This window comes from Thunnus thynnus, chromosome 15 (assembly GCF_963924715.1).
Source record: "Thunnus thynnus chromosome 15, fThuThy2.1, whole genome shotgun sequence".
Classification (NCBI taxonomy): domain Eukaryota; kingdom Metazoa; phylum Chordata; class Actinopteri; order Scombriformes; family Scombridae; genus Thunnus; species Thunnus thynnus.
This window is the reverse complement of record NC_089531.1, coordinates 13,905,202-13,919,871: the sequence shown is the minus strand read 5'-3', so window position 1 is coordinate 13,919,871 and position 14,670 is coordinate 13,905,202. Positions and strand designations below refer to the sequence as shown.

The 14,670-nt window shown below is 37.4% G+C and overlaps 1 protein-coding gene and 1 long non-coding RNA gene across 2 annotated transcripts; both read right to left on the bottom strand.

Annotated features, from left to right (window-relative positions):
• Positions 1 to 1,391: 1,391 nt before the first annotated feature.
• On the bottom strand, positions 1,392 to 2,877 carry LOC137198826 (uncharacterized). Its single transcript, XR_010931684.1, has 2 exons — positions 2,822 to 2,877; positions 1,392 to 2,727 (listed from the first exon to the last, which is right to left on the bottom strand). It is a non-coding gene; the product is annotated as an uncharacterized lncRNA (long non-coding RNA).
• A 29-nt stretch (positions 2,878 to 2,906) lies between these two features.
• On the bottom strand, positions 2,907 to 6,629 carry znf706 (zinc finger protein 706). Its single transcript, XM_067612789.1, has 3 exons — positions 6,513 to 6,629; positions 4,066 to 4,211; positions 2,907 to 3,843 (listed from the first exon to the last, which is right to left on the bottom strand). Exons 2-3 carry the CDS (start codon positions 4,198 to 4,200, stop codon positions 3,748 to 3,750), a joined length of 231 nt encoding a protein of 76 aa, XP_067468890.1. The 5' UTR covers positions 4,201 to 4,211; positions 6,513 to 6,629; the 3' UTR covers positions 2,907 to 3,747.
• Positions 6,630 to 14,670: the final 8,041 nt, after the last annotated feature.

Here is a 14,670-nt window from a genome sequence, read left to right as displayed (position 1 = left end):
CCCTTCAGTTGTCCAGTCGCCATCCCTGTTTATCGAGTTCCACTAGTCTTACAAATAGCCACTATTTAGCAAACCCAATAGTATCAGACACCAATTATCTGATCTAATGTTCCTTTAAACTGCCTTTGGATCCAACCCAGACAAAGAGAGGACATTAGGTTGCTTAAGCAGGTCTTACAGTGGCTTGATAGGCAGTTTCACCTGAATGCCGTGGCCCGGTCTTACAGATAGCCACTAATTAGCAACCCCTCTGGTATCATAAACCTTTCCACACATGAAACAACACACCATTGAGCCTTCTCTGTGTCATGGGCTTGATCCAACAGCACACCAGTTATTGTTAGGATGTCTCTTACACTTTAACTGTGCTTTATTGTGAAACAGTTTTGCTCTTTTCCTTATGTAAGGCAGGTCAAGGAACATGACTCATGTGCCCAAATGTTTGATACCACAGGGGTTGGGGGTTGCATAGGCCCTGAAGGCTCCACCAAGCGTCTACCTTTAAAAACACCGTCAAGAAATAAAATGACAAGATTTTAAAGACACAACTTGAATAATTAGCTATAGCATGTTGGAGAAAATGTGCTCAGTAATCATGTTTTCAACAGGGTGTGTCTTGATGCCAGTGACTTCTGGGTGGGGTTTTAAGTTGTTCAGAAGTCAGCCAGCAGATGGCAACGGACTTCTGTACTGACTGAAAAAGCAGCCAGTTTTGACACCAGACAGATTTAAAAGATTATACAGCAATGCTGTTACCATAGTGACCAGTATGGTGTATAACCCTAAATAGTTTTTGTTGAAATTAATGGGGGGGGGGGGGGGTTATTGGTGAAAAAAATGTAGATTTTAGCTGTCAATGTGAACAAAACCCTTGTGTTTCTTTGTATTTTGGTTTAAATTAATCTTTGATGTTGATGAGAGCTGAGAGTTATTTCCATCTCTTCAAGCTGAGATGTGAGTCTGGAAATAGATGATCTATAGCTGGAGGGAGTCAATTAATTCCTTCACCTAATTAAGACGACTAATTTCTTTTTTTTTTGCTATTGCTCCTCTTTTTCCTGTCAGTCATGTGCTTGAATTCAAACAAAGGAGGTCTAGGAGATGTGTGTGTGTGTGTGTTAGTATGAATGAATGAATATGTCTTGTGGTTTTTCATTCACAAGTTCACACATGGGAAGGAAGGAGGTGGATTCTGTGTGAGGAGAAAGAGGAACAACAGGCTCGGCTATGACTCATTCATAGCTGAGCCTCTTGAAACAATTACAAACAAAAAAAAACAAGCAGCATGGCAGTGGCTGTTATTTCTGTCCTTCCTTATTCCTCCTCAATTATGACACATTTTGTGACCTTCAGAACCGCTGAAGACAGGGAAAGCTCATAACATCAGTAAATGCAGTGCTCATCTTGTCTTTTATTGAATCTGAACTGAGCTGATGCATCTCTGTCACAGCTGGAGAAAATGGGTTCAGACAGGATTAATTGTTTTAGATGAGTGACTTCAGTTTGAGTCATTTCCTGTTGTCGGCAGATGAATACAAGGCTTTCCGTTAAAGTTGGTATCAGATTCAAGTGATATATTTGTTTCATTACAATTTGAATATCCGTTTCACATTCGGCACTGGTATTCTTTTTGTTGTTTGCTTCAAGTCTAATTTTCCACTTGCAATCATTTTCCATTTTAATTCTTTACGGGTATGTGTGAGAAGTACGCAAAGCAACAACACACTTGTGCAAAAATCAGAACCTTGAAATTATCATCTGCAAAATAATTTGAAGTTTGTTTTTTAAATGTGGAACATTGTGGGTACTTTTAAACGATCTTTTCCCATTCAGCCTTGGTTTAACCTTGATTAATTAAAAAAAAGCAAAAGAACAGTTACAAAAAAAAGGGTAATGCTTTATTTTACAGATTCTTTAATTTTATACTAATTTCCTGTAAATTTTATGAGCAATTTGCAGGTATGTAACAGTTAATTTTAGGACATTGTACAAAGAGGGTGGTGCAATTTGGTACAAAAACCGTTAGATTGGTTTAGTTAGTATGTTTTCAGTGTGTAGTTTTGTGTGTCAAACTACAAATTAGCTTATTAAATTGTTTCTCAAAAACTAATGATCATCATGAGCACATTTCCAGTGTACTATCAAATTACGTAACCATTTAAAAGAAATGTAACAGTTACACAGAAGCTGCTTTTAGGAAATAATTGAAAAAACCTAATATGCTAATATATTGTTCAGCATACAAAACTACACACTGAAAACTTAGTATTTTTTGTCAATTAAAGAATTGTCAGGATTTTTGCAATTCAATTACCAAAAATACTGAGTAGGCACTTACCAATCTAACACTTCTGTTTTTTCTTATAATATGCACCACCCTTTCTGTGAACCATCCTAAAAATGAACCATTAATATCTTCAAATTACTCAAAAAATTTCCAGAAAATTCATCTAAAATTAAGTGTAAAATAAAGCCTTACCTAAAAAAGACCAGCTGACATCAGGTGTTTAAACCTTTAAGTGCAGCAAATGTACAAGCTTATATGAGTTGTGTGTGTATATTTAGCTTGATCAAAGTGGCTGTAGACTTATTTATTCATATCAAAATGTCAGAGATTATTAACGTGGCCTCCTGGGATGATGTCAAAGTCAGCTGTCAATTACTCTGTGAATCTTCTCGTCTCCCCTTCAGCCACATATTCAAGCTTCCGAGCAGCAAAATGTAATACTGTGTGTGTAAAAATCGTCGTTATTAGTCATTAATTGTTACACATTTACAAAGCCAGGTAATAGCTGATGTCTACGGGAGGATTTACACTTACATTATGTGAGCAGAGAAGTGATGAGAAGTATATTTGGGCAGGAAATCTTAGTCCATCAACACTTCAGAGAAAAAAAAAGCAGACATACCACAAAGTAAAGTTTAATAAAATGCTATAATACATCATTGGAGCATACATTCATGTTTCTGTCAAGCTCCCGTAAAATTTTATTAACTTGCATTTCAATGTAGCAGCTTGGAAATGGCTGGCAAAAATTTCACATTTAGATGACCCCAACATGAAATTATGATTAACTAGATGAAAGATTACAGTACAAACAAGGCAGACAGCACTGTGGAGGAATTTCATTCTGAAAGACTGATATGACAAAAAAAAAAGAAAAATGTCACAGACTCCTTTTGATTCAACGCTCAGCATTCAAAGAAAAATGAAATTTAATTACTAATAAAGATAGATGAGGTCACATTTGTCATTGCCCTGATTGCAAAACAAAAAAAAAAAACTAAAAAAATTAGGATGAAAACATTTTTTTCTCCCACCCATGCCGAATCCCTGCTTTGTAAAAGGACGCATTGTTGTGTTATAAAGATTTAATCAGACAATCAATCCATCAGAGCTTCAGATGAAGGCGTGTAAGTGATAGTAGCAAGAATTATTCCTATGTGCACAACACATCAGGGCAGTGAGGAGTCTTTTTCATTCACCACGTGGATTGTTCATGGATCATACAGGTCTTTAGTGGCCTTGAAATCAAAAACAGGCCTTTAGGGTTTATTTACAACACACGAGCGCCAGGACTGGATGGGAGGAAGCATTGTGTCAAAGGCAACCGGGCCTGTTAAAAGCCTAAATTAGGGAAAACGCCTTCATGTTGGTTACATCAATCCAATGCTGTCAGACTGAGACAAGTGCAGAGTTGGTGCAGGGCCTTGAGGAAATCGGTTTTGTTATCCAGGGGGGACCTTTTATGCCTCCACTCCCTCTAACTCGGGGGGCAGAGGGGATTTGGGGTGCTTGCTCTCAAAGTGTTGCTTGAAAGTTTTTGGGTCGGGCATCTGGGACTGCGGGAAGAGACAACACATCCAACAAATGTTAGAATTTAGTGGCACAAGCCTTGTATTTGGTTGAAAATACGACTTCTCAGCAGTCAAAGGGCTTTATACAAACATGAAAAAGGACCTTATATCAGTTGAGTTATCCAATTAATATGAAAAACAAAGCCTTTTCTCATCTTGAAACGGGGTTTTGTCTCTGGGTTGTCAGAGTCGAGGCTTGATACTCACCCTGCACACAGCGCAGGTGAACACCAGCGCTGCCTTGGCTGCCGTCTTTTGATCGTGACCCTTCGCCTTCTTCATCTCGGCCTGTTTCTTGGCATTCTTCTGCTGAGACTGAATCTTCTGATGCCCACGTGCCATGCTGGCGACGTCTGGTGAGGCGGACGTAGGGACAAAAGGACTTATAACATTTACTGAGAAACATCAGTGTTCTTAACTTTTTATTACTGTTGATACACACGTAATAATAGCCTAATTATAGTTATTTTAATGCCTGCTGATAAGGGCTGAATCATATCATGTTTATTGTGATACCAAAGGTAAAGTGCCAGTTTATGAGACAGGCAGTTGTGTCCCTACAGTTACATGCAGATAAATGTTAAATGGGTATTAACACCGTACAAAAGGAAGTAAAGAAGTAATAAGTGCCAGTCATACAAGGTTGGGCAGAGTAAACAAGATAAAGCTCCAGTCCGACCTCAACTGAAAGGTACTTCAAGTGAAACACAGTCAGCAGGCAGGCCAATAAAACCTTGATTTACATAAAGGTATCGTAATCTCATGAAAGGCACTCAGAACAAGGGAAACTAAACATTAGAAATGTGTAACTTAGTGACTGTACAGCAGTGTTTTTTTTTTTTATTCCAAGAGGCAATTTACTAAGTTAGCCAGATAATTCTGCTGAATTAAACCTGCAACCACCACAAATCTGACACACAGACTGTTTGGCAGGTTTTGCTACAGATTTATCTGCAATTGGCATTTTTGAGAGCATGATATCAGGGAGACAAGTTCTCTCTTGCACTCACAGCCATTTGAAATTAGATTTTGCTGTGTGGTCTAATAATAAGCATTAGTTTCTCCTGTCTAGGATTTACTCTATGGAGGGCACTTTCAATAAGACCCTGCCTTGATAAAAACTCAGAAGGATTCAGGTTAAGGTTTTTGTGTTTAAGGTTATGAGAGATGGAATATCACGAAAGTGCCATCTAAAAGTGCCGCCATAGTATGATAAAATGTGATGGTACCCCCAAAAGTGAGAAAACATGCTGTACCCTTTAAATTAGGAGGATATAAGCTGGAGGTTCTGTATGGGTGCCTTTCTAGTGAACAAAAAACAAGAAGGAAAAAGTGCAATTTAGAGTTCCCCTAAGTCTAACATATTGAAGGGCAGAACTGGGTGCCTTTTTAATGAAAAAAAAGTGCCCTATAGGGTGCACTGTATGGGAGGAAAACATGGTGAAGTGCCCTTCCAGTGAAGAACATGAGATACGTTGCCTTGTAAGATGCCCTACGATTGAGTGGACTGCCTGTTATGGCAGAAATGATTGTATGCTTTATGTAGGCTGACAATTGGAAAATAATGTAGTTGTTGTAGCTGACGTTATTCCATTCAGTTAATCTTAGTGCAGTATTTTTCACTACTTTGCTCAGTCACACCACCCTTAGATTGTTTGGGTCAGTGCAGTCTGAGCTGTAACCTTGATCATATAAAATTGTGACATGGGTCAAAAAGCAAGGCTTTTTTTTTGGCAATTGAAACATGTGTATGGATTAATTTTTCATTTCATGAGTCCACCACTGGGTTAGAGTGTATAGATGGGAGGAGAGGGGGAGCTGTGGCCCTCTAGATTTGGACTGAGGGACCCAAGATTATGTAATAACGCAGCACCCCTCTTACAGCAGTTATCACTTCAGCTTTTATTGGTCTTTAATGTTGCATATTCCTACACAAATGAGCAATTAATCAAATAACCACCCTCTGATTAACACTGTAAAACGGGGGCTCTCAAGGCCCCTAAAGGTAAACTCAGCCTTGCTTATAACTGCTATAAATAGCCTGGTGTCAGTCAGCAATATACTCAGTGTTAACAAGTGTTTGGTTTACTTCAGAAAAGCCTGGTTAGCCTGATAAGCACTTGGTATGCTAATTTCAGTCAACACCATATTTTAGCTAGCTGATTAAAAAGCTGGTTTCGTTGTTTCATGAGTTTTGGGGGCATAGAAGAAACACAAGTAGGTCATTTCAGTAGTTTCCGGTGATCGCTATTATTCTCCAAACGTGGGAACAACGAGAAACAGAAGAGAATTAGCAGTTAGCAAGATAGTTAGCTTAGCAGCTACTGTTTTGATCTGGCGTCGTCTCCTCGCTTTTACTGTAAAGACAAACACCAGAAGTCCAAATACAAAAGCGTGAAGTTCCTAAACTTCCCATCTAGCGAGTACAAGTCCTCGAAATGACTTAAGTTTGTTTTACCCCTCCACAAATCCAACTGTTAACGTTACATGAAGCTACAATCAGCTGTAACGTGGGTTAGCATTACACGCTAGCCTCGGTTCAAACCGGCTATCTCCATGGCGGATATTTGCTCCAACTTGTGGCTAACTGTGTTATGTTATACTCTATCATATGTTATACCTAATAACGACTTTAAAAAGACAACAACTCTCACCTTTTAACACTAGGAGTACGTGTCGTTAGCTGGAAGCGCGCACACACAAGTTGTGACAGCTGCTCGGTTCCCACTGACAAGTGAACGTCAAAGCAGCGTTCAATGACTGTCTGTAAACTCTGTCTTTCATAGTATTTATAAAGTTCAGTGCAGTACAGTACAGTGAGCAGAGGTGGAAGAAGTATTCAGATTCTTTACCTAAGTAAAAGTACCAGTACCTGATCCACAAATATAGACAAATAGACATCTGAAATGTGACCCCGATAAACATTGCTTTTTGTAAGACATCAAAAGCCAAAAAGGTTGGAAACCACTGGTTTCATCTTTAACAACGTGTTGTATTTTAAAAGCTTGTTATATTATCCATTGTGTCAAATCTTCATCTGAAAAGTAACTAAAGCTGTCAAATAAATGTATTAGAGTAGAAAGTACAATATTTCACTCTGAAATGTAGTGGAGTGGAAGTATAAAGTAGCATCAAATGGAAATACAAAAGTAAAGTACAAGTATCTTAAAGTTGTACTTTAGTACAATACTTGAGTAAATGTATTCAGTTACTTTCCACCACTGCAACCAAGCCTTATATTTTTCTAAGTTGAGCAAATCACAAGGTAAATAAATGTTGAATTATAGATGTAGATATCAATACCGAACAATTACGCTTGTTTGACTTAACTGAATGAGAGGATAACAACAGTGATTTAGTAACCAGATTGGACATCAATAATAATGGCTGTTTTCTTTTTTTATTGTTATAGGCGACGCACTGCCGTTTATAGTTGTATAGACTAACGTAACTAGTTTGCGGAACTGACAAAAGAAATACGTCAGGAAATTGGTATTTTACGACTCTAGGAGGGTTCTTGAATGCACCGTCACCATGCTGCAGAGACACATGATGTTGGAAATGTCGCCTCCACGTGGCAGAATCTGGTTAGTACATACTCACATAAACAAACTCGCACAAGCAGCTACTTTAGACTCACAAACTACAAATTATCAGACATTTATGCGGTGGTGGAAGAAGTAATCGGATCTTTTACATAAGTTAGTAACACTACAGTCTAAAATACTCCATTACAAGTAAAAGTCCTGAATTCAAATTTCAAAATGTTACAAAGAAGAAGTATTATCAGCTAAATGTACTTAAAATATCAAAAGTAAAAGTTCTCATTATGCAGACTGACCTCTTTTACAGTTATATTGTTATAGTATATTATGTTGTTCGTTTTTATCACTAGTAAATACATGTAAGAACATTTTAATGCTGTAATTCATCAATGTGGAGCCATTTTGAGATACTTTAGGTATATTAATAGTAATAGTACTACATTATATTATATGAGAGTATCATATTTTTTTAAATATAATTTATTATTATACACTTTACTTATATAGCACCTTTCACACACAAATGCAGCTCAAAGTGCTTAACACGTTTTTAAGAGCAGACACAATATGAAAATATATTATTTTATATAAAATCCTAATCTGAAAAGTAACTTTAGGTAGCAAATAAATGTAGCAGAGTAAAAAAATACAATATTTCCCTCAGAAATATATTGGAGTAGAAGTACAAAGTAGCATAAAATGGAAATACTCAAGTAGAGTATAAGAACCATACATTTGTACTTAAGTACAGTACTTGAGTAAATGTAATTCTTTAAATTCCACCTCTGCATTTTTTATTGTATGTTTTATAATGATCAGAAGTCATAGAAGTTATACTTACTATATACTATACTATACTATACCCTGCTATACTATACTATACTATACTATACTACACTATACTATACTATACTATGCTATACTATACTATACTATACTATACTATACTATACTATACTATACTATGCTATACTATACTATACTATACTATACTATACTATACTATACTATATTATACCCTCCTATACTATACTATACTATACTATACTATACTATACTATACTATACTATACTATACTATATTCAGAGTTTGCTGTTGTTCCTATTGGTGATATGATATCTTTATCACAGAGCTGATGTTTTATAATTTCTTTGGAATCAGCAGATGAAAAACTATATGTTTATGTATATGTTTATTTTAGTTGTTTAAAAATACAGCAGGACTGGAACAGTGTACTTGAGCTTAAAAGAAAGATGTACAAACATAATTCCTTTTTTCTATTTGATGATGATTATATATTAAGGTAAATAGCTATTGCAGTATATCAGTGAATATTTACACTCAAGCATATACAAATATTTTATTACTATTTTTATTATCTAATTGTACATGTGATTAACAGATCTATATAAGTTGTTCTGCTAGTTTCTCTTCATTGGAAAGCACTTTATAACATTATGTTTGTATGAATTTACCCAAATTATGACAAAATTGTGCAACTCCTAATGAGATATTTTCATTAACAATTTTTAATTATACTGTTTTTCAGATTATTTGCTATTTGTTGAGCTTTTTGCACCTCATTCTGTGTTAACTTGTTTTGTTTTTTCAGCTAAACACCTCCAATCTATTGGTATTATGTCTTTGCACAGGACCAAAACTCTTTCATCCTACATTAATTTTGAGAAATAAACGATGAAACAGCTGTTCCCTCCCAGTAACACTAGGGGGCAAGTATGGAGGACTGCTGTACAGCATTGTGAGGGAGAAAATCAGTCACACATCAGGGTGAAATCATGCTGTGAGTGCTACTGTGCCACCAGCATCCAAATTATGTTCACTGCTTCAGATCTGCAACACTGATACTGATATAATCCTTATACTAATAATGCTTGTAATTAAAAAAAAAAAAAAAGAAGCTGAAAACTCAAACTAAAGACTTGCCTGTTCTCACATTTTTAGCATTCATTTACATTTATTTTTAATCTCAGCTATATAAATACTACAGCAGCGAGGTCTGTTCACACCCTAATGTGGGTCATGGGACAGTATTAGATCCCATTTATCTTTTTATCTGATCTGTAACTGTGGTTTTCTCGTCGGGAGGGAACAGTAGAGCTGTTCACCTCCACTCGGCATTTGACTAAATTCAGCTAATATGTAAATGACCCGCAACTCCAGTTATCTCATGATGGAAACACACACTCACAAGCTCTCCCAATGACACTAAAATATCAATCAGTCTGTGAAGGACAAAATGAAATCATAATTTTTATTTGACTAGTTGTGAGAGAGCAGTATATGTGTGTCTATTTTTATTCACTCACCCACTGCTGGAAATCCTCCTGACAGCAAACGTGTCATGACTTTTTTTTTTTTTTTTTTTTTTTAAAGAAATCTTATCGTTGTGAGAAAAGTCCCCAGCCAGTCACTGTGTCCTCCTCACCTTCCTGCTTTTTTTTTCTCTCATCATAAAAAAAGAGAGACAATCCCTTCGGTCTTTTGTGAAAAGGGGGGAAATATCTCTCAAGAGAGAAGGATGTGATTATGCTTTCAGAAGGGGGCAAAAAGTAAAGAAAAGAGGAGGGGGGGAACGACCTTATGACAAAAGCCACACATTGCTCAAGTTCCCCCACCCTGGAGGTTGTTGTGCAGGGACTTGCTAGCTTAAGTTTGGGGTGGGGTTGTCCAGCCTTAGGGCCTTGTGTGAAAGCAAATCTTCCAGGTGTCAGCTATTCAATAGTAGAGGAGAATATTATCTGGCTGTTCATTGTGTGTATGAATAAGCAGGGGTTTGCCGCAGACGGACTGAGATTTTATTCTCGTTTTGGGCCCTTTCAGGTTTACTTTCGGCTACAGCTGAGCTGTTTCTGAAGGATCCTTTTGTTGTAAATGATCTTGTAGCTGTCACACTGCAGTTTCTGGTTTGTATTCCTCAACGTTTGACCACATAGTATCTGGGGTCAGCTAGTTTCCAAGCCAGGGTCAAGAAAGATTTCTAAAGGGTAGAGAAAGGCCCCTGAAACCTGTCTGAGCGACTGAACGGAGCGACAGACAGGGGCAAGCGTGACCTCGTTTCTGTGGAGGCTGTTGAGAGAAGAGGAAGTTGGATTTCATCTTCCCCATCAGTCACTTCCTCTCCCTGCCCCCCCCCCCTCCCCTCCCGCTTTCCCTTTTTTTTCCCGAACCAACAGGTCTTGCCTGCTGTTATTGCTGTTGCTGCTGTTGCTGCTGCACCACCGTGACGTGCCACAATGTTGCCAGACCAGTCGGGCTGTACACAAACCGTGACACAGTCACAACACATCCACATGCTGGTAACTTTCACTGCTGCCTTCAGAGGCCTCGTGTCATGTGACTTGATTGACGTATATAGCGAACTCAAGCAGGGTTTGTTGGAGCATTTAACATTTTTACAGTGTCTTTTAGAAAAGAAAAAGAAAACGTTATACAGATCTCTGCAGTAGACCTCTTCTCTGAGGAAAAAAAAGCCTAATGGTAAAGCCTGAGTGTTTATTTGCTATAATGCATCATTGTTTAATGAAAACCTGACCCTGAGATGCCCCTAGAAACCACATCAAGAGTGTAAACGATGCCTCCAGGGGGGGGAAAAAGTTAATTTCTTACCTAGACACACACTTGCACACACAGAGTGCAACTGAAGGAGAGGTGAGGTCTGGGGTCGAGCAGACCTGAGCCACTCAGACAGAGGCTGATTGTGAAGGTGGTGACAGCCCGCTAACAGCAGCAGCTCTCTGATATTTGGGCCAACTGTGACTGTTAGCGAGCGGAGTCAACAACGTTGGATCAAATGTCAGTTTTAACACACGTAATGGAGGTTTTTAACCATTTAGCTGCTGTAGCGCCTGGAGAGCAGATATTTTTAAACTGGTTATGTGGTGATTTGAGGTTTAAATCAGCTCACTAGACTGCAAAAATAAAATATACTCATGTTAGTCTGTGTGACACAACTATAAAACACATAATTTTTCATGGGATGGTTATGACAAATCTGACAGTTTGTAATAACAATGAAGTTGCTGTGACTGAAGTTTGGTTACAGTTAGTTTTGAGCATTGTTTTGGTTGTAAGTTATGGTTTGTACATTATAGGAATTAAGATACTTTTAGTACATGTAGTTAAAATTTTGCAGCAAGTATAAGCTCAAAGCCACCTGAAAACACAGTGTTCAAAAGGTTTATATACAATTTTTAGGGAGTAATACACAAATACTAAAACAAATGAGCTTCCAATACTATAGTTTTTACAGTAAGTTGAGTGACTGTAAGTTACTAACTTAAGTAACTTCTAAGTAGTAGTTACTCCATCATGAGACCAAAGTTTCTTACTTACAGTTCGACATGTGATGACAACTGAGCTATCTCCATGACAACTGACTGAGCAAACTCCACCTGTTGAGGAACACTGCAAAATGTGATTGAAAGCTCTGGAGTGGACATTGAGTAAGTTTTCAAACTACTGTTTTCAAGTTCAAGAATGAACTTTCTCTCAAAACAAACATTAGAGTTAATGCTCACACTGACATTTATATCAATTCTTATACTAAAGTTAAGACTAGTTTCACAACAGAAACTACAAGTAATTACAGCCAAAAGTCTCTTGGAATTAGAAATATACATACAACTATATTACTAGTACTAATAGTAATACAAATATTTAACACTTACCTTCCCTTCATAATCGTGCCCCTTAATGTGCATTTAAACAGAGAAACTATTATATAAAAGAGTGGGTGTCAAAGGTGTATATAAACACATACACACGGGTGCTATAATAGAGATTAAATAATTAATCAATCAGTAGACTGAAAGAAGATAAATCTGCATCTAATTGATAAGTTCCTTTTGTTTAATGTTATTGTTTTAATCTCCCTTTGTTTCTTCTTCTGTTTGATTTAATTTCCATCACTGATATTAACCTACTATTTAAATCATAGTCTTGTTTATTTGAGTGATATATTTGGTACTTTTAGTCATTTTTTTCATAATTATACACATTTTTATCTTCCTAGTGTTTGGATACTTTGGCTGCCTTTCTTCTAAATTTCTAAAATCACCACTTTCTTTGCTCAAAACAGCAAACAAGTGAATATATTTTGGAAGAACGGTGAGCAGATTACAGAATTGTCGAGTCTTTGCACCAAACTATACTAAACTAAGACACTTAATGCTGTCTTTTCCTTGGATTTGACACCAATCTAATGATATATAAACAGACTATAACCTGTTGTTTATCTTTTTTAAAAGATTTTCATTTTCATGCACCTGAAAATCTACCCAATTACCACTAATCTATCCCCAAGTGTCATTACTTCCTCCTCCTCCTCCTCCTTGTCTTCCTCCATCCCAACCTCCTGTTCTCCTCACATCTGTGTCCATCTGAAGGACAACACCTCCTCTCTCACCTCTCTGTCTCTTCCTCGGCTGCGTGTTTTCTTGCGCTCACTCGTGGTCTTTAAGCTGCCAAACAGGTAGACGCAGACATCTAATCCTGGCCAAGTCCAGACAAGCTGCTTCTCCCTGCGAAAAAACTCCTGGTATGTAGGATACACCTTTCACCTCTGTCACACACTGGCACACACACACACACATACACACACACACACACACACACACACACACACACAAACAGAGGAAGGTATTCTGTGGCTATTGGCCCTTAACTTTCCAGTCTTGCCCATGCCTGCTTGTGGCAGCATGTACGGTAGCCTTCGCACTATTTCAGCTGTCATACCGCCACATGGCAGACATTCCTGCAGGGAGAAGTCATGTAGGGAAAGGTACAGATAAGAGAAACACTTATATGTAACTATTATTTTCACCAAGTCAACCACTTTTTTGGTTTTCCACTGTTTTCTTAGTAGAGTTCATGAGTTTTTGGGGGGTGAAAAAGCTGCAATAAAGTTGAAAAGAAATGAAAATATGCTTGGAATTCATCACTTATTCATCTTTTTTGTTATCTTCTACAACTAAATTAGGTTTTTTTTTGTCTCCTCTTTCTCTTTTGTTTGTGTCTGTGTGCTGGGAGAAGGACCCCACCTGTATTTATCTAGCAGTCACACACAGAGACAGAGACAGAGACAGATAGATAGAGCTCAGCCCAGGTGATCTGTAAAACAAATTAGACCAGGGAGGACAGTAGTGATCATCCGAAGGGCACACAAACACACACACACACACACACACAAACACACACAGGCAACACTACTGACGGTTAAACTGAATCTGAAACGTAATTTTTGGATTTCCATACAAGAGTGCCCCAAGGCATTCATAAGCAAATTCCCACATTTTGTCATGCAAACATCAGACATCAGACCAGTTTTCGAAAATGCATCCAGATGAAAAACTGAGGGGGGGGTTATATTTTCTCAGTGATGGAAGACGTACTAAGACATTTTACATAAATCCCAATACTACAATGTCTCTCCTACTTCAGTAAAAGTACAAATTATCAGCTAAATATAGATGGTTAATTAATGTTCTGCTACATAAATTTGGATTAATTTTTAGGACTTTTCTCTAATCTATAGATCCTTGGTCTATTCTGTTCACACAACATCTATTGCACATCTGTCCATCCTCAAAAATGTTTTGAAAAAAAAAAAATCTCTGCACACCTGAATATGTGACAGGTGCATCAAAGGAAGGTGCAACTTGAAAACCATGAGAAGAACTCCTGCACACTGTCTCGCTTACTGCTGAAATATTTATTAGATCACAGAGTTCTTATTGTTTTCACGTCTGTCCGTCCTGGAGGAGAGATCCTTCCTTTGTTGCTCTTCCTGAGATTTCTTCCATTATTTCCCCATTAAAAGGTTCTTTTGGGGAAGTTTTTCCTCATCTGAATCGAGGGTCTAAGGATGGAGGATGTTGTATTGGCTCTACAAATAAAACTGACTTGACTGGACTGTACAATAATTTAAATAAAACTATTCTCCCTCTGGTGAAACTGCTCACAGACATCTGTAACATGACAAGAACCTCCAACTCCTGACTACAGCTGTCAAATAAATCTAGTGGAGTTAAAAAAAGTAGAAAGTAGTGATTCTGATATGTAGCGTTAAAAGGATAAACTCAAGTACAGTAAGTTGAGTAAATGTACTTATTTACTTTCCACCACTGGAAATGTTTTTTTTTTTTTTTATCTAGTATTTAAACTCCATTGTTTCTGATCAGTTGCTAAACTGAACTGAATGATTGAATGAATTGTTTCTTTATGAATAAACAAGCACATTTGAACATT

Excerpts from the sequence above, each read along its gene's own strand:
- znf706 (XM_067612789.1), bottom strand. The coding sequence starts at position 4,200 with ATGGCACGTGGGCATCAGAAGATTCAGTCTCAGCAGAAGAATGCCAAG. Across the intron at positions 3,844-4,065 it reads TCACCTGCGCTGTGTGCAGG|TCCCAGATGCCCGACCCAAA; the intron begins GTGAGTATCAAG and ends CTCTTCCCGCAG.